General features: G+C 40.7%; 1 protein-coding gene across 4 annotated transcripts; it reads left to right on the top strand.

Annotated features, from left to right (window-relative positions):
* Positions 1-16,779, top strand: C1GALT1 (core 1 synthase, glycoprotein-N-acetylgalactosamine 3-beta-galactosyltransferase 1). 4 transcript variants are annotated; one of them, XM_052801571.1, is made up of 5 exons: positions 1,086-1,194; positions 5,738-5,879; positions 7,442-7,681; positions 9,387-10,054; positions 12,234-16,779. In XM_052801571.1, exons 3-5 carry the CDS (start codon positions 7,459-7,461, stop codon positions 12,441-12,443), a joined length of 1,101 nt encoding a protein of 366 aa, XP_052657531.1. In that variant the 5' UTR covers positions 1,086-1,194; positions 5,738-5,879; positions 7,442-7,458; the 3' UTR covers positions 12,444-16,779. The 4 variants fall into 4 exon arrangements, with proteins under 4 accessions (XP_052657538.1, XP_052657549.1, XP_052657531.1 ...); XM_052801578.1 differs by lacking the exons at positions 1,086-1,194; positions 5,738-5,879 and adding an exon at positions 1-326; XM_052801589.1 differs by lacking the exon at positions 5,738-5,879 and having other exon boundaries at positions 1,072-1,194.
* The last annotated feature ends 1,968 nt before the right edge of the window (positions 16,780-18,747 follow it).

Here is an 18,747-nt window from a genome sequence, read left to right as displayed (position 1 = left end):
GGTTACCTTGTAACGTAAAACACCTTTTAAATCTATAATCCCTCTTCATATTTAATAGATTTTTCCTAAGGAAAGATGTCGAGAGAGAAACGTCACAGATGTTAAAAAGGTAGGCAGCGTTAGCAGAGGGAGATAAGGAACGATTTCAGAGGGTTCGGTTACCTAGCAACGTCCCTTGCAGTTGCCTAATGGTATTTTGGAAGTGCAGAGGCTCCAGACCGGCTGAAGTGAAGGGACAGAGGGGTTGGAAAGCAGCGGAGCTCCGCAGCCCGGCCCGAGCACACGACACAGCTGCTTTAAGGCAAGACCAGGGAGACCAGAGCAAGGTAACGCGATAAAAGGGTGGAGGGACAGCCCTGCCCGGGGCATTTCTTTCCTGAACGTGTCTGAAGAGGCAGAGGAGGAGGCACCACCGCCAAAATACCTCACCGCTGGCAAACCTTCAGTGGTCAAGGGGAGGTGACGCTCTTCGCTCTCCCGCCTCCCCCTTGCCCTCGCACGCTCTCCCCTTCCGCCCTGTGCCATCTTTTCACCCGCACACCTCAAAGCCCTGACCAAACCACCAAGCGCGGCAAGGCGAGCTGGCCCCCGCCCTCACGCTGCAGCTCCGGCCCGGCGCCACCCGCCGTCACCCACCGCCGCCGCCCCGCCGGCGGCCTCCCCACACGGCAGGCGCGGGCTCTACTCGCGGCCTGGCCCGACGACGTGGCCGCGCTCCCGGTCGGCAAGCGGAGGGGTGGAAGAAAGGACGGGTTCCCGTCCCCACGCGAGATTCCCGCGGGGGGGTGGCAGAGCGGCGGGGGAGGCCGCGGTCCTCCCGCGCCCCCCACCGATGGCGGCGGCGGCGGCGGCGGCCAGTGCGCGCGCGAGACCGGGGTGGGCTGAGCTAGCTGCCACGCGGCGGGGCTCGCCCGCCGGGCAAGGGTTAAATGCGCGTGCTGGGGAAGGCCCCGCCCCCCGGCGCTCGCCACCCAATGAGCTAGGCGGCAGGGCGGGGCGGGGCTGGTCCCCCTCGCCCCTCGGGCCCTCCCCCCCCCCCCCCCGCCGGGGTGCGCAGCTCGGGGCAGCGGGATGGTGCCGCCGGTGGCGGCGGCGTGGGGCGGCGGGTCTGGTGGCGGCCTCGCCTGCGCGTGGCCAACGGCTGCCTGCGGGCCGCGCGGCTGAGCGCGCGCCGGCCCCCCGCCGGCCAACGAGGTGAGGGGGCGGGCGGGCCGCGGTGGCGAGGGGCGCTGAGGGGGCGGTGGCGGCCGGGCTCCGGGCCCCGGGCCCCGGGCCGGGCCGTCGTTGGGGGGGAGGCCGGCGGGCAGGCCTCTGAAGGCAGCGCCCCGTCTGGGGAGGCGTATGCGAAGGAAGGTGGGGAAGGTGCCTCCCTGCGGTGACGGGGCGGGAGGAGGCGGTCGGGGCGGCGCGTGTCACCCCGGCGGCGGCGGCGGCGAGAAGGGTGCCCGTAGGAGCCGCGGCTGCGGGGACAGCAGGTGCCTGGCTGCCCGCCTGGGAAGGAGAGGCTCCGAAGGAGGGGTCTCCCTGGAAGGCAGCGAGTCCCTCGGAGCCCCGAGGGAGGGAGCAAGGTGCTTTCTGGAGGGGGGAGTTGCTCGCCGCTCCCCACCCATCTGCCTTCTGCTCCTTGTAACGGGGACTTCCTGGACTGACGTCGCAGTTCCCTTTAGTAAGAACTAGGTTAGTAGAGGTCTAGAAAGCCGTGCTTTGGACATGGTAACTTGTTGCTAAAGGAGGGTGTCAGCTTTTGGAATGAGCAAGGAGATTACCATGATCTTTCTTCCTCTCACCTGTGCTGTGGATTGTTGCGCATCTTGTTTCAATGCTGTTATTGGCAACCTGTACCAAAATACCTTGCTTTTGCTGCCTGTGCTTTTGGATAGAACAGTCAACCGTTTTTGATGGAAAAAGTTCCTCTCCAAAGAAATGCTTACAACATCAGCTGGCTTTTTTAAGAAAACAAAATATTTTTGAAAGTGAAAAATATAATCTGTGCTTAGTTGATAGGAAACTGCAGCACTTCACAGTAATCCTTGATGCAGGCAGCATTAGCAAATGTACAACTGTTTTGCATATAGCTTCATTTTAAAAGTATATGAGTATGTACCTATAAAGCTTCTAGAAATAATGGGACTTAGTGAGCAGAAGACCTTTCTTGGGCATTGCGTAGCTAACTACGTTTTCTACATTTTGACTTTAATTGTTCTGATGTGTTGCTTGACTCTTAGGGACGTGGTGGTAGAGATCAATTTCATTGCTAATTATGCAGCTCTCAAAGGACATTTACATTTTGTTTCATGCTGGGGCCTTGGAGCTTCCCCCTCACTTCGTAAGTAAGGGATACAAGGAGGAGCTAGCTGTATGTGTGAGCTAGCTGTATTTCTTATAGTTAATTTATCAAATCTTAAAGTGATTATGGAATGATACAGCGTAAAACATGTATAAAAATATCTGGAGTTATGTCCCACATTCTGTAAATTTCAAAATCCCAGATTTGGGGGGTTTTTTTGGTTGTATGTGTTTCCTCTTGAAACAAGTTCAAAAAGTTACATGGTCTGAGTTTGCTTAAAAGTATTAAAGGTCGTTGGGTTGGCTTTTTTGAGAGGTGGGGATGGGGCAAGCTCTAGTATCATATATTCATATTGCATAGGGATTCCCCAAGTTTGCTTTGGCTTAGGAAGGTGACCTTAACCCTTGTTGGAACAGCTAGCAGAGTGAGAACGGTATTTTAGATTAATGTTTTAAAAGGCTTATCACCAGGACTGCACAGAGGCACAGTGTGGGGGCGGGGACGACCCCATTAATCTCGTCAGAGGAAGCAGCCCCTGGTTCTGTCACTGGAGAGCCATCGGCCCCATTGCTCAGGTGTGACACACATCAAGATAAGTCAACAGAAAGGCCCTGTGGAACAGCTTACAAGGTTGAGAGGGGTAACTGCCTCCAGAATATGGAACATATTATGGGATGCAGGAGAGGAGCATCTTGTGACTGTACAAAACTTATGGGATGCTTAGGGGAGGGACTAAAGGGAGTGAACAAGGTGATTTGAGGAGGAACAAATACGGGAAAATAGAAGGATAAGGGGATAAAGGGCTGGTCAGTTGTAAACCCAGTGGCTGGTCAGTATGTTTGGCCATGCCCTTTGCCAAATTACCCACAGCCTGTCCCCTTTTCCCATTAAGCTTCATTTCTAACCTTTCCTGGATGAGGGGACTCTGTGCTATGTTCATGTGTACAAACTGAGGTCTAAGTGCCAGCAACTGGAGTGGTACTGTGTGTTATAGAGACCTCTGTGTCTGGTGCGCCAGCAACTGAAGAAAATGGAGTGAGTGAGGGTCTAAATTCCAGCAGCTGGAGTGGAGACCATAAGTCATAGAGGCTTGTGCGTCTGGAGTGCCAGTAACTGGGGAGACCAGAGCGGGTGCATATTGTCTTGGCAAGTATGCCAGTGTGTGGTTGCTAGTGAGTATCATGCAGGGCTAGCCAGTGACTAAGAGAAGAGGCTTGGGAGCCAGGTTTTGAGGCAGCTGTAAGTGTGGGACAGGTACTAGTGAGATCAGAGGGTCTTCAGTTTGGCAATGTGAGAGTCCATGAGGTCCAAGCCAGGTACTGGAGGGACTGTAAGATCTGGGGTTTGGTCTGGAGGCTCATTTGCATGTGTGTCTCTGAGCGAGGCAACTGGAGACAAAAGGATCCAAGGGCCAATTACTGAGTGGTCTGAATGTCTAAGGCCATATACTGGGGGATCATGGTATGCTTGAGGGGAGCTGTGTGTGTGTATCTGGATGAGGAGGTCTGTACCAGCGACTGGAGTGGGGCTCTGGGGAGGCTGAGGATTCAGGATTGGTTCCTGGATAGGTAAAGTGTCTGAGGCCAGTTACTGGAGGGATCCACATTGTATGTATATTCCTCACTAATGGATTTTTGTCCTGGTCAGCTAGGGAGAGGACCAGCATAAGGCCAGACCATGTTTGTGTTTACATGAACACTGTTTTTAGCTGTGTTGATCTGTATGGTCAGCCATGTGTATATGCATGTTTGCATGTGCAACTATGGGAATACATCCACAGCCTTGTCACTGGCTGGACCTGGGGGCGTGGAATTGCAGTAGCCTTGTCTCCATTGGGCTGCCAGCTTCAGCAGCCCCTAAATGACTTTTTGTGTAAGTTCGAAGATGCAAAAATCATTGACACTCAAAACTTAAATTTGGAGCCAAATCTGCAATGACTATTAAGTTGTGATAGAATTTTAAAACATTTCTTGGTCTGGTTGATGTGAATAGGGCTACCTACATGAATATCTAAATAGATATATTTGGTTAAGCTACCATGATAGAGCAGTGGAGCATAATTTAAATTTAAACCTAGGCTTTTCTTGTAGGTGTTTTTTTTCTAAATATTGTCCGATTTTTAAATCAAGAGAAGTAAAAATAGAAATAGGAATAGAAATGGGGATCTTTTAGTGACCTGGTAGGTTTTGCACTTACCTTTTTCCTCTCTGTATGTCATAGAATCATAGCATCACAGAATGGGTTGGGTCGGAAGGGACCTTTAAGGATCATCTAGTCCAGCTCCCTGCCATGAGCTGGGGCATCTTTCACTAGAGCAGGTTGCTCAACGCCTCATTCAACCTGACCTTGAATGCTTAAATGTTTTGCCTGTCTTGCCGCTGAATAAATCCCTGTATACAAAAGAATGTCAACAAAGAGTCTGAGTGGGGATGCTTATCATAATAAGAACTGATCTTTTAGACATTTTTGAGTTCTAGTCTAATGCTATAGCATTCAGTTATTTTTGCTGACAAGTTAAAAGACTCCACTTATGTCAAATATCAAGATAATACAAAAAATGAAGAATTCTGTCCTGTTTACTGATGGAGTTCATAAACACATGGATATGCACACATGTATATAGTGGTCCAGTTTGTTGATATAAAATTGATAGAACAATAAGCGGATTATTTTAGACTGAAAACTGTAACTAGAGGTATTTCATATCAAACATGAAGTACAGCTTCAGCATCTGTCCCTACCTGCTCCCAGAAATCCTCTTTGCTTGCGGAATACTGCCAGATCAACTTCTGATTTCCAAATATGATGAATGCACTTTTTTCTCTTTTGAGATTTCCAATACACTTAAAGTTTTATTTTAAAGAATCTAATTTAATGTAATTCCATAGTTTAATAAGCAGCAGTTATTTTCAAGTGATCTTCTTTTTTTCTCTCCAAGCAAGAGTAATTTTAACAGCTGTTAGAGCAGATAACTGAAATTGTATGGCAAAGAAACACCTAATATTGAAAAGTGGAACAATGGAGACTTTTTATTCTAGAAAGTGCTGTAGCTACACTGTGTGCATGCATGGATTTTTTTTTTTTTCCTCTTTTAATATGCTGAAGGAAGGCATTGTTTTATTCTGGCCCTCTCCCTTTGTGTATTGCAAATTTTGAGGGGACTTTGTGCTGATAGATGGGGAAAGTGAAAATAAAAAAATAATTTTATTACAGTGGATACTTTTCAGTGTCATAGGATGCTTGTGTGTATAGGCTTTTCCTTTAAATGTTTTGGGGTTTTTGGGGGGGGGTGTGGTTTGGGGGGTTTTTTTTTGGAAGGCATGTGGTCTAGGTCCTCATGTTTTCTTCCCAAGTTAGTGGCATATAAGACAATAGAAATAAAGCTGGAAACCAAGTAATTTTTTCAAGGCCTGGGTCACAAATGGTAATACAGAAATTTTATACTTTAAGATGTGATGTCTAAAGGCAATCGTTAGTCTCCGTCAAGATGTAATACTGAATTGAGGGAAGACAACATATGATTAAAAAACTGCATAATGTGCTTTTTCACATTAAAGAACTACAGCTCCTTATCAACCACAGTTATAACTATGTGAGTTTGATACAACCTTTAAGTTTCTTGATTTTTTTATTTTGTGCTTCAAGTTGTGTTTCCAGTTTTCTTTCCTTTTTCTAGCAGTGTGGAAAGAAAAGCATATCACATGTTAGAGCTCCTTTACTCTCAAATGATCTAGATCTGCATGTGTGCAGTAAATCTGATGAGTTTTGAAAGAGTCAACCTAACGATGTGCACACCTGCTTTCTGTCCTCTGCTTTCTGTTGAGGAGAGCGCTCAGACAGAAAGCTGGTATTTGGAGTGTGTTGCTGCAAAGTGATTCATGCAGCTTGCTTGGGGACAGTCTTTTTCCAACAGACTCTGCATAGCCAATGAGAGAAGTGGGTGCAGGCTAAATGAGTTGTTTTGGTGGCTGCAGCTCTTCTCTGGTTGATGGTTTTCATCAATGCTCTGTACATTCCACGATTTTCTTTTTTTGGCTCCCTAACTAACTAAATTGGGTTCTGCCCATTGACATTAAGAATGATCCTAATGGAGGGAACATCATCAACTTGTTTGTAAGGCTCTGGCTTGAATCCAGTATATATTTAACAGTCAATGTTTTTGTAGTTTAGTAATGAATTATTAGAAAATATCTCAACCTTTTGCAAAGATGAAAAGGCCTCAGGCCGCAACAGCCTGAAGTTGGTTTGCAAGTGTTTAATATATAAAAATTCACACTTGTTTCAGATGTATAATGTAGATGCTGATTTTGTTTAATTTTACAAAAATGGTCAGCTGTGTCCCTTAGTTTTTGAGGAGCAAGGGTGTGGCTGAAGTGAAGGGGTTTTTTATTACTGGAATACAAGGTTTTTCATGTGTAGAAGAGGCCTTGAGAGTGTTGTGTTCTCTTTTTCCTCCAAATGCCTTTTAAAAATGGGTATTTCTGTATGAAAATTCAGATGTTGTCTTACTCTTTCTTCTGAAAGTCTATCCTCAGTACTTCCTAAAAGTGGAAGGAAAACTGCCCTACTTTGAAAGTAGATGTGCGTTTATAACTCTTCAAAATCTGCTTGTGTTTGACATCTGTTAAAGAATTCCTGTAATATACTTACTCCTGGAGTTTAAGTACATCTCATGACCCTATTGTATCTTGACCTGTAGATTAGCTTTGATCATCATCTTTTAGCTTTGTAAAAGACTTAGGTATTATGTTTTAAAGCACAGATTTCTTGGGATGAAGAGAATAAAGAAGTGAACATATTAGAATTTTATAATTAAGATATTGCACTTTAAATGTATACATTATTGTATAAATATAATGAATAGTTTTTGTATGTACAGTCACTATTGTGATTTATGACTCTTTATAATTTTAAGCTAAAGAATATATGATAGGCCTTTTGCACTAAATTTATCAATGCTTGTATAATTTTATATGAATATTTGCATTGCTCTTGTACTTAAATTTCCATGCAAGCCCAGGGGAGCTGAATCTGAGCTAGAATTGAGATACCTACTTCCAGAAATTTAGTCCTTGATTTTTTCCTGTAGTTTTAGATTTGATTTCTGTGTTAAGTGGCTTTAAGCTTAATGTATTTTTCATTTGGCTTTGACAGTGTACTACCTTCAGGAGATGGCCTCTTCTAAGTCTTTGATGAACCTTCTAACCTTCACTTTTGGATCAGCAATAGGATTTTTCATATGCTATCTTCTGTTTAGCATTATACTAGAAGAAGAGGTTAAGATCCAGCCTCATATCCTTCACAATGATCCACATGGTCAACACTCAGCAGATAGCGATAACAATCAGCTGCAAGGACAAATGAATTTCAATGCAGACTCTGGACAGCATAAAGGTATTTTGTTACACCTGACTAATTATATAATATGCTCCCTTTTCATGCATTGCAAAATGTTGCTTTCTTCACTGCCAAGAATTTGTATGAATCCTTTTCTTTCACTTTCCCCATGTTCAGATGACATCTAACTTTGTTCTCCTGAGGTCTGCTGAATGGTGGTTTTCTTTGTTTACATTTTTATTACAGTAGTGATTTTTTTCTTTAGAGCCCAACTGTTTATCCAACTTCTGTATCAAGACTTGTTTGGAGCAGGAACTTCTCAAATGAACTATTGACATCAAATGGTGGTTTTGCTAAGCAGATAGATTTGCTAGCATTGTAGATGTGGCTTAATTGCTTTTTAGCTTTAAGAAGCTAATTTTGGACCACTTCTAACTTTTGATCTAGCCTCTTAGATAAAGCTAAAAAAAAAAACAACCCTCACTTTTTGACATGATTAGTAAAACTTGGAATTGGGGCGGGGGGGGGGGGGGCAGAGGGAGTCACTGTGGGCATTGTTTGCCTAGCTGATTATGCAGCAGTCCAAACACAGATTGCTGTTGCAGTCAAAAACAGAGACATTCTGTTGCACTCTGATTTCTGCTCCCTCCCACCCCAAAGAAGGTACGCCCTTCTAATATTTCAGGCATACATTTACATCTCATTAAATGAGTTCATTCTAAATCCTAAATACAGATAAGTGTCCGAGTTTGGGACAGTTTGGATGAGAAAAAATGCACTATAATGCTTTTGCTGAAGATGATCTTAATAAGTAACTTGCTGTTTAAATGTATTTAAACTGCAAACTTTGCAAGAGAAGTTTGTGAGGGTTTCACATGTAGTTGTAGGACGTTGTTACAAAGAAATCTGATCTGTCATTGCATAAAGCATAAGCAGGAATACTTTAGGGCCATTATGCAGATCTCGCTCTCTGGAATATTCTTCTATGTGAGTTAAAATCGCTCTGTATGTATCAAGTGAAAACGTTTCTTTGAGGGAAATGAATGCTTTGGCAGCTTGGAAAACATTATATTACACACCTCGGATAACTGTGTCTATTTATTTTGTTGGACTGTCTGCAAATAAAAACATTTTAGCAGAACAATAATACTAGTTTCATAGTATCCTAACTTATTTAATCTGATTTTTTACAAATAAGATTTAACTTGATTTGGTGATAAATTCTTTCTTTCTGGCTTACCATCTGCTTTTTCCTTCAAAAATATGTTGCTGTTTCAGAAATATTTATTAGGTTTTGTTAGTTAACATGAATATATATAACAGAGCCTATTAGCTTTTTGACCTTTCTGTGTTGTAATCATTGTGTTCATTGTGAATGGCAAAAATATTCAACTTTTTAATTTTCAGTAGTCCTCCAACACTATAAAGAGGTTGCCTACAAACAGTTTTTATGTACAAATCAAGGTTTTCTAAAGCCATGCTTCCCTGAACAGATACCCATTTTGATATGGCTCTTATGTTCTCCTTTATCCTATGAAGCTGAAGTAGCTTTAAGAATTTTAGTAGCTTCATTTTGGGAGTCTTGTTTGTTTTCTTCCTAAATCTAACATAAGTTTCATTAACTGGTACATTTGGAAGCAAACGCCTCTTCTTTCTCTGCATGTCTTTTCTGATCTGGAAACAGAATGTCTGGGGGGAGGTTGCTCTTAGTTTGTTTTGCAGTCAAGTCTAATATCATTTTGGAACTCTCCTCTTTTTTTAGATGAGAATAAAAATATTGCAGAGGGACTGTATCAGAAGGTGAAAATACTGTGTTGGGTCATGACTGGACCTCAAAATCTAGAAAAGAAAGCCAAGCATGTTAAGGCCACTTGGGCCCAGCGCTGTAATAAAATACTTTTTATGAGCTCTGAGGAAAATAAAGACTTCCCAACTGTGGGCCTGGAAACCAAAGAAGGCAGGGACCAACTGTACTGGAAGACTATTAAAGCTTTTCAGTATGTATATGACCATTATTTTGATGATGCTGATTGGTTTATGAAAGCAGATGATGATACATATGTTATATTGGACAATTTGAGATGGCTTCTTTCAAAATACAGTCCTGAACAACCAATATACTTTGGAAGAAGGTTTAAGCCTTATGTGAAACAGGGCTACATGAGTGGAGGAGCAGGATATGTTCTGAGCAAAGAAGCTCTGAAGAGATTTGTTGCTGCATTTAAAACGAACAAATGCTCTCACAGTTCCTCTATTGAAGACCTAGCACTAGGAAAATGCATGGAGATCATTAATGTGGAAGCGGGAGATTCTAGGGATACAAGTGGTAGAGAAACCTTTCATCCCTTCATTCCAGAACATCACTTAATCAGAGGATACCTACCAAAAACATTCTGGTACTGGAATTATAATTATTATCCTGCTGTAGAGGTAAGTCCTTAGGAACCTGGTATCTATTTTATGAGCTACATCTTATGATGTGTATGAATGTGTATGATGTGTGAATTAGCAGTTTAATAGCAGCTCAATATATTTTAGAAAAGAAAATTTTGTTGTGATATCCTGTGATACACCTGTGTGTAGATGTGTTAAATACACTAGTCAACTAAAAGTTGATGCTAAGAACTTAACGTTCCAGAAGAACTAGTGAATCTTAAATTATTACTGCTGTTTTGCTATGTTCCGTGGACAGCAAAAAGCTATGAAACCTTTTTGACATGTTTGTCTAGTGTCACCACTACTACCTTCCTTGCAAAGTTATTGTTCTGTTTTGTTCCCTCATATCTCATACACAGTGTCCCTAGCTTCTCCTCCAGCCACCCAGCTACCAGTGTGCAGTGACATTGAGACCACTGTGGTTCCTTCCAAGCTGTGTGTGCTCACCATGCAGAGCCGGGTCAAACTATGGCTTAGTTATGTTAAAGCTTACTGAAAGGGAAGGTGGCACCGGTACGCCTTTATCTTCTACCCAACAGCAAACTGTGCATAAAACCTGTAGAAATAGAACTAATTTTGAGACTTGCTCATGATTGTAATTGGTTAATGTTGTCTAAGACATTCCCAAGTTACTGGAGGGGCTGGTGGGTAATGGTTTGAGTCACTGTACTGCCTGCTAGTCTTTTTTCCTTCAAATGGAGATGTGCTGCAATATACTTCTCTTATCACTGATAACTGTGTGCAGCGTTACCTGGCTTGAACACTGGTAGCTGCTGGGCCCACACTCTTTTATTGAAGGTTGTTAAAATGTACGTGTAAATGAATTCCAATGAAAAGATTATAGAAGAATGAACGTTGCCTGGAAGTGAAATACAAGCATGACCCACACAAGGAAATATGTTTAGATTTCCTTGTGTAGTTGTATTGGAGTCTTGTCTCCCTTCTGTAGAAGTGGAGGCAAGCATGAGAGCTGGCAAAGCTACTTTTAAAAAAATTCTTTTGTTGTAGCAACAAAAATATTGTTTACAAGCTGAAACATTCTTACTTTAAGAACTTCAGATTGTCCTTTGTGTTCCACATCTGAAATCTCCAGTTTAAAAAAAGGGGGGGGTAGCAGGCGCTACTTGAAATTAAAGCGACCTGAAGGCATTCTGCATTGTAAATTTCAATGATCATATAATCTGTGATGTGGCTTCTTTTTTAGGATTATAATCTCACTTTTAAAGGTATTATTTTTCAGCAAGCTTTGAGATCAGTATAAGTGGCCAAAATCAAGGATAGGGTGTGGGATTTTTTACACAGTAAAGCTGGAAAAAAAAAAAGTCTAGTTCTTCAGTAGATTCTTTTCATTGTAAAGCATCTATTTTTAGACTTGTATTCAGCAGCTAGAGCATTTCTGTAGCTTAAAACAGCTATGATACTGTATTTAGTGTGTCAGGATGCAGCAGCTTTAGCTATGGTTGCAGTTCAAGGGTGGCTGAGCTGTGGACAATTACATCTGTAACTGATGCAGTGGTGGTGGGGATCCATCATGGAAATAGCATATTTGATCCTGACGTATCATATTTGTGTTTGGATAGAGGCTACTTCATCTGGTATCAAACCCAAGCTATGTTGATCAAACTTAGTAAGTATTGAAAGAATAACAACTATATAACAATTGTTCTCTTCAATGTCTTTAAATATTTAATCTTAGTTCCAATTAGAGTTGGAATATTAGCAGCTCTGCAGTCAAATCTGATGAAAAAACCCCCACAAACTTATACTCCAGAAAAGCATTCTCGAAGCTGAATTTGAGCTAGAAAATACAAGTTGTAACAAATGTGTTAACAATGATCTTTCAGCTCTTAATAACATCAATGAAATTAATAAACTTAAAAAAAAAATTCCAATATTATTTGTTACAACTTTCTATATGTAGGAAGTTAGATACTGACAATTTTGCCAAACTGTATAATGTGTGAACACACACAGGTGCATGCGCGCACACGTTTGGCTTGTATACTCTGATACATTTTGCTTGCCTAGCATTATGTTTTGAAGTATGTGTATGACTGATGATAGTGAATTTCTTACCATAAAGTCAAGTATGTGTTTGAATTCTTCCTGGATCTTTAATCCAGGGCATCCTTTGCAATTCTTGCTGATTATTTTGACTTGTTTTGTCTTTTAGGGTCCTGGATGCTGCTCCGATCTAGCAGTTTCATTCCACTACGTTGATTCCGTGACTATGTATCATTTGGAATATTTGATTTATCATCTCCGTCCATATGGGTATTTGTATCGGTACAATCCTGATTTGGCAAAAAATCCAGAAGAGCAGAGCAAAGATGAAGCACTGGAGGATAATCAAAAGCTAAAGCAAAAAATTATTGAGAATTAATTGGACTTGGAAGAAAACAAAAAGAAGCCAGTACGATGAATAAGAGTCTCCTCAAACTCCTGCATGAAGCTTGTGGACTAAAATTACTCATGGCAATTCTTATTTAAAAAATCATGTTGGCAGTACTTCCTGTCACTGTCTGTGTACAATAGAGTCCGGTGCTGGCTCTGACTGTTTGAGATAGTGTGACCTTGCAGCCCTGCACATGAAGATTTGAGGCGCTAAAGCTGTGAAATAGGAGGTTGTTCTGGTACACTAATATCTGGAAGAATTTGTATAAAAACCATAGTGGACGGGTTCAAAGATAATCGTACAGTATTTCAGTTCCTTTTTCTGTTCTCCTCTGTTTCCTTCTAGATGTTCTGTTAGGTCAGTTCTAATATTAGAAATTGGATGCTGCACAGTCAAATACTTCACAATGGTTTTCTCTAGTGTTCTCAATATCTTGAAGTTACTTTGTGTACCTTGCCCTATAAGGAAGGGAGAGGCACGGAAATAGAGTCTTAAGTCTGCTTTGCCTTAACGACAGGCTGGTTAATATGAATAGGCAGAGATCCACCCAAAAGATTAATCTAAATTGTTTCAGAAATGGAATTCACTGCTATGAATTATTTTTTAAATTTTTAAGTCTCTGTTGTACAAAACAATATGAAGTTGGATCAACTGTTTTAGGGAGAAACCCAGAAATAGTTACTATTTTTTAGATTGCTGAGGTGATGCAAGCTGCTTACATATTTGCCTGTGGGGTTTTTTGGGTTTTTTTTTATATTAACTTATCCTATTGGTTGAATGGATATAAAAATTCATCTCAGAATTTCTCAGCATAAGGTAAGGTAGATGCTTTTTGAAATAGAAGTCTCTCTTCAATCACTCCTTCCATGTAAACCAGAAAGAATAGTATCTTAGCAAAGTTACAATGGCATTATAATAACTTGGTTTCAGCCAGTATTATAATTAGTTTGTTTCCATTTAATTTTCACACCACTATACTTTGAGATTATGGAGTTACCTTATTCATTAAAATTTTTCAGATACAAGTCCTGTTTTAAAACTGCAGCAAAGCCAATTTGAATGCTTCCCTACGCATCTAGTTTATTTGTCTGAAGTACTTAATTTCACTTTCCTGAACATTTTTTTTTTTCTTCCATTTTTAAGAATTTCTTCTGTATCTGCTTCTTGTTGCCTTTTTCAGAACAAAGTGTTAAATGATCCTTATTTCACTCTTTTTGACGCTGAAGTATATAGTTATTCAGGTAAGCCAGCCTGAATGCAGGAATCTTTCAAAGTGCATTAACTTTCCCCAGTACTTTGTGAGTATCTCTGCCTCTTAACTGAAAACACTTTCTTGGTGTGGGACAAAATATGTGTTTTAATTACTGAAAAAATTTAAGAGGCCAAGCCTATGTTTTATATAGTTAATGTAAAACTTTCTGGTTTTCTCTTTTTCAAATTGAGTGAATAGCAGTATGGGGGATGGGGTTAAGCTTGACATGTAGTGTGTCTTTATTCTACACTTGAACAAAAGTTTCTTCATCTTTTTATCACTTTTCACCTTCATCATATTGATGAATTTGGACATAACCTAACTGCCCATTCACTGTTCTGGAAAGGGCACATACTGGTAGCAGACAGCCTTATTTACTACTGCTGTCCTTCAGGATGTTCCTGGAAGAGGATGTTACCATAAAGTACTGGATTATTTTTTTTTTTTTCCCAAAGATAGTTCTTGCACAGATTTGGTTTCTATCTGTTGTCCAACAGTAAAGAGTCATGACTTCCTTTCTGACCATTGCTCTGCAGCATGATGGCAATTACTGAAATATCTCATGGAGTTGAAATATTACATGCATCTTCTCTCCCTGGATATAGGCTGGGTTCATATATCAAGTATTGGTTGAATGAATAGTTCCTACAGGGTTAATTCTGTTGGTCTTTTATGAGCAAGACTGCCTCTGAAGTACTGAAAGGGACACGAGCTTTATTTTATGTTAATTGACTTAAGTAGAAAATTCTAACTGCATTTGTTTAAAAAAGGAAAAAGTCTCCAGTTTGCTCTAGTCAGAGGGATGCTTGTCCTGAGGAGACTGGATGGTACCATGCTGAGAGATGCTTCCTTCTGTGAGCTAAATGTTTATCCCACGTGCAGCACAAACCAATAATATCGTGAAATCCATATGGGATTGATGACTCCAGTAGCATTGTTCGAACATGCAATTAAAATTTTCTGGAATACTTAAGGAAGTTATAAAATGAAATCAAGATTCCAACTGAATCTCTTTGTAAATTCAGCCCATGTAGAAGTTCTGCTGAACTACTGTACTGTTCTTTTATTACCGCTTTTTTCCTCAGTTGCTCCATGGGGATTTAAAGATTGCAGAACTAATCTTGCCTATTTTCTGCAGATTTGAGTCCTATGTTTGCCCTGTGCTGCCCTGTGAAGTAACATAATTTCCTCTTCATGTTCCTTAACTATTCTGACTATCCTGTCTTTGGGTTTTCAGTTTCATTGTGCATAAGTCTCAGGTGGACAAGAGGAAGCAGTTGGTGTTATGTTTGAGCTCCACACAGGTTGGTTGCTGAGGTGGCAAGTGAAACCAGCCACTGCTCAATGGTGAACCCTTTTCTCAGCAGCAGTTCTAATTCTTGTCTGCTGCCCAACTGGAGCTCGTGGGTTTAGTAGAACAGGGCAGGAGCGTCCCTTTCCACAAAACATGCAGGACCTTAGAGGGAATGGAGAAACAAAGGTACAAGTTCCATTTCTTGAGGGAATAAGGCTAAGAACATACTACCTTGTAATAAATAGGTGGCCTGTCTGGAGAAATAAGAGTAGCCTTTTCTTCAAATGTCCATTCTTGCTTTGTTTTAAAGTGTCCTTGCGCTTAGGCCTCTGAATCTATTTCTTTTGCATAAAAGCACTGCAAAGAATTTTTTTTTCCTTCCAGACAAGCTAGTAAAGTATTGTTTTTACATTCTGTGATTATAACAGAGGACTGTTCTCTGTTGAATTGTATTGCCATAACAATGAGCTGATACCTCTGAAATAATTGGTTTGTGTCTTGCTACCTTCAAAAGCTTCAGTAGACAAGGTTGGAATGTGAACAGTTAGTATAATTTTCATGTACAATATTACAGTACTATTAGTAGTTTGTTATTTCACTCTCAGGTCTTTGTGCTTTGAGAAAGTGTTTATTGAGTTTGAGTATTTCTGTAGCCCAAGGAGGCTACTGTATTTCAGGTGGATAGACCTTTCTGAAGCACAGCAACATAGGCTCTCTTAGGCTATACTAATTATTGCTCTGTGGTTTTGTTGTTTTGTTTCTAAAAGAGGTTTCTTAGTTTTACAAAACCTAAAAGCTTCCATTGGCACTGTAGTGATTTAAATGACCCATATAAAAATTTTGAACTGGTTTTCTTGAAATTACTAGGCGGCAGTTGTTTGCACTTGGATGTGGGAATGTCACTTAGTGTAACATTTTAAGCTTGTGTTAAGTGTTTTTTTTAGTTCAGAAGGAATGAGAATGCCAAGAAGTTATCTTCTGATCACTGTTCTTAATCAGAGGGTAGTATTAATCTTTGTTTGCAGAAGATGACCGATTTTAATCTTCTTTCACTCCCAGTTCATTTTTGCAGTCTATATTGGTCTTATTTAAGAGGTTAAATGCTGGTGATGTTAGCACCATCTCTCATTTTGCAGAAGCTTTTTTCCCAGTACCTTTTGCCTTTAAGGACACTTTCTTTGTTTTCCTTTGGTGGGGGTATATATTGAAAATCACTTTCTCTTCACATGTTGCCATTTGTTCTGTTAGGCTTCCAGAAGTATAAATTTTAGTGAGTAGCTGATAGACCTCTTATAAACAGTTTGCTATCTGAGCAGGGTGTTTTATCTTTGTACGACAGAAAAGCGCGGGTTATTTCTCTGATGTGCCTGCTACTGATGTTGATAGTGCACGCACAGATGAAAATAGATCCCTCAATGCAGGACCACTTGGAAAGGCAATTTTGTCCTTTTTCTGTCAAAAAAAGCTTCTGTGGAACTCCAAAGGTGTAATTTGCTTTGTTTTACCATGTTGTATTTAAAAATACTTCACAAATGTTGCTAATTCTCTAAAAGAATTGAATATTGCTGCTGGACAGTATGCTCCACTTAAAACCTGTGAATGTTTCACTTTACAGTTGTAGGTAGTTGTGTCCCTAATGGCAGATATAAGTTGGTGACTTGTCTGGAATGATCACCATAAGGATTTGTTTCTTAAATACCTTCTTTGAAGTGCCTTTGACCAATTTTTAGCATCAAAATTAAGTTGAGAATTGAATAAATAAAATAAGTTATCTCATACACAGTTCATGTCTGTCTTCATTTACCCCTCCTGTATGCTAGTAGTGTAGCATAGCAGCAGAATTTAGCCTAATAAAAACGTTCTTATTTTTTTTCTTGGGTGGGTACAGGAAAGTCAAAAAGCTTCTCACACTTGCTATGTTTTCTGTTGTTATACTGATGCTATTAACAAATAGCAAGCTACCTTGAAAACAAAGATGGTATTTTTTTACCATATAAAATTAATCATAACTGCTAGTACTAGATCCACACAAGCAGGCTGTTGTTTCTTCATTGTCCTGATTTTTCAGTGTCTCCACATTGTTACAGAGTCCTGAGTGAACTGATGATAGTTGATACCTCAAAGATAGAGCAAAACTTTTCAAAATTAACCGCCTTTTTTAAAAGGATTTATTTTTTCAGTGAACCTCTTACTTTTGCAAAAAAAACTGTTAAGATTTAAATCTTGTGCCTTCTAACTTAGCTTTCTGCTATTAATGCAGAATAATATTCAGCAGTAAAGAACATTCCACTTGAGGTGTCCTTACATACGAAATGTTGGTTGTTGGACATGGTAGGCGCAAGCACAGTACAGCTGTGTTTCATTACCTTAAGTACTGTGATAGACCCTGCTAGGACTATTAACTTGTATTAATTATTTATTTCATTTCAAAGTGCAGGAAGTGTGTGACAACCAATTTAACTGTGCTCAAAAGCTAGAATATTTTAGCTAAGAAACAACAGCCAATTGAACAGACAATAAAAGCTCCTCTCTGATGTTTCAGGCTTAGGTTATGCTTTTATGTGATGCTACTAAAACTTTCAACTGTCAGGATCAAACTAGATCCAGCAAATTGCAGGGCGGTGCGAGTACTGGGGCAGAACAAAAACTACAGCTACTACTCTGGAGAAAAACTGTTTCCTAAGTGTGGGTTAGCTTTGCTTGCTTTTTTTAAAATATATAACAGACTCAGCATATTTGATTACCAGAAGTTGCAGACACAAGTGAAATACCTTTAAATGAAGGTGAGCTTTTGTAACCTGTTCACTTACGGAAAGCTTCACTGGCTCAAGGGAGTTTTCCTAGAGTTCTCTGTGCACTAGTGTGAACTAAAAAGAAATTTAAGTAAATATCTTATGCCCAGGGGCTGCTAAGTTTGTTCTAAGCTGCGAGGAAGATAAGCCTGTGTATTGCTCGTTCCAGCTCTCGCTGCAAAATGTTTAGCAGTCTTTCCTCCTTTTTGACAATGTTTCACCTTAATGAGGCCCTTCTATGGGTTCCAGAAGTTTGGTAGTCAGGGCCTTATTCCTCACATAGTTGTCAGAGTAAGTGAGAAAATCAGAGCCCTGCAGTGAACATTTTCATTGTTCCACATGTTGAGTAATTTAACATAGACTTGGGAAAACAGCTGGATCATGGGATCTTACTTCTAGGTGTTAGGGTGGTATTTGGCGTTTATAAATGAAAAGTGGTTATTTAATTCAGAAATGTAGCCTGAGCTCTCCATTTTTTCAGCTTTCTAATTGTATTCCTGCAAGACTGCTTGAAAGGCCAATAAAAATAAATTGTAGAGATGTTCTCAACACTGGTTAGTCAAAAGAAACGTGGCAGGGAGACTACTTCTAAGTACACTTTTGTTAACACTGGAATTTGGATCTGATGTGGTTTTGAGCTGTGACCCACACACTTGCCTTTCAACTCTTCTCTCCAGGCTCCCGCAGCCCCCTGTTCCGTTGTGTGTAACACTCCTCTTCTGTGGTGAAAGTACAAGCCATAAAGTACAGTCCCTTCTTTCCTTCCTCCCCCCAAAATGCTTTGCTGTAAGCTTTGTTTTATTTAGGGAGGGTGAAGCCTGGGGTGCTGGCATCTGCACCGGTACTGACCAAAACTCCATACCCCAGTGTCCCAGTTCTGCTTGGGGCTTCTCTTACGTGTTAGACAGCTCTGGGGATGAGAAACTGTCAATTCTTTTGCATATTCAAGGTGTG

This window comes from Harpia harpyja, chromosome 1 (assembly GCF_026419915.1).
Source record: "Harpia harpyja isolate bHarHar1 chromosome 1, bHarHar1 primary haplotype, whole genome shotgun sequence".
NCBI classification, from domain to species: domain Eukaryota; kingdom Metazoa; phylum Chordata; class Aves; order Accipitriformes; family Accipitridae; genus Harpia; species Harpia harpyja.
The sequence above is the reverse complement of the archived record's forward strand: the minus strand, read 5'-3'. Positions and strand labels throughout refer to the sequence as shown.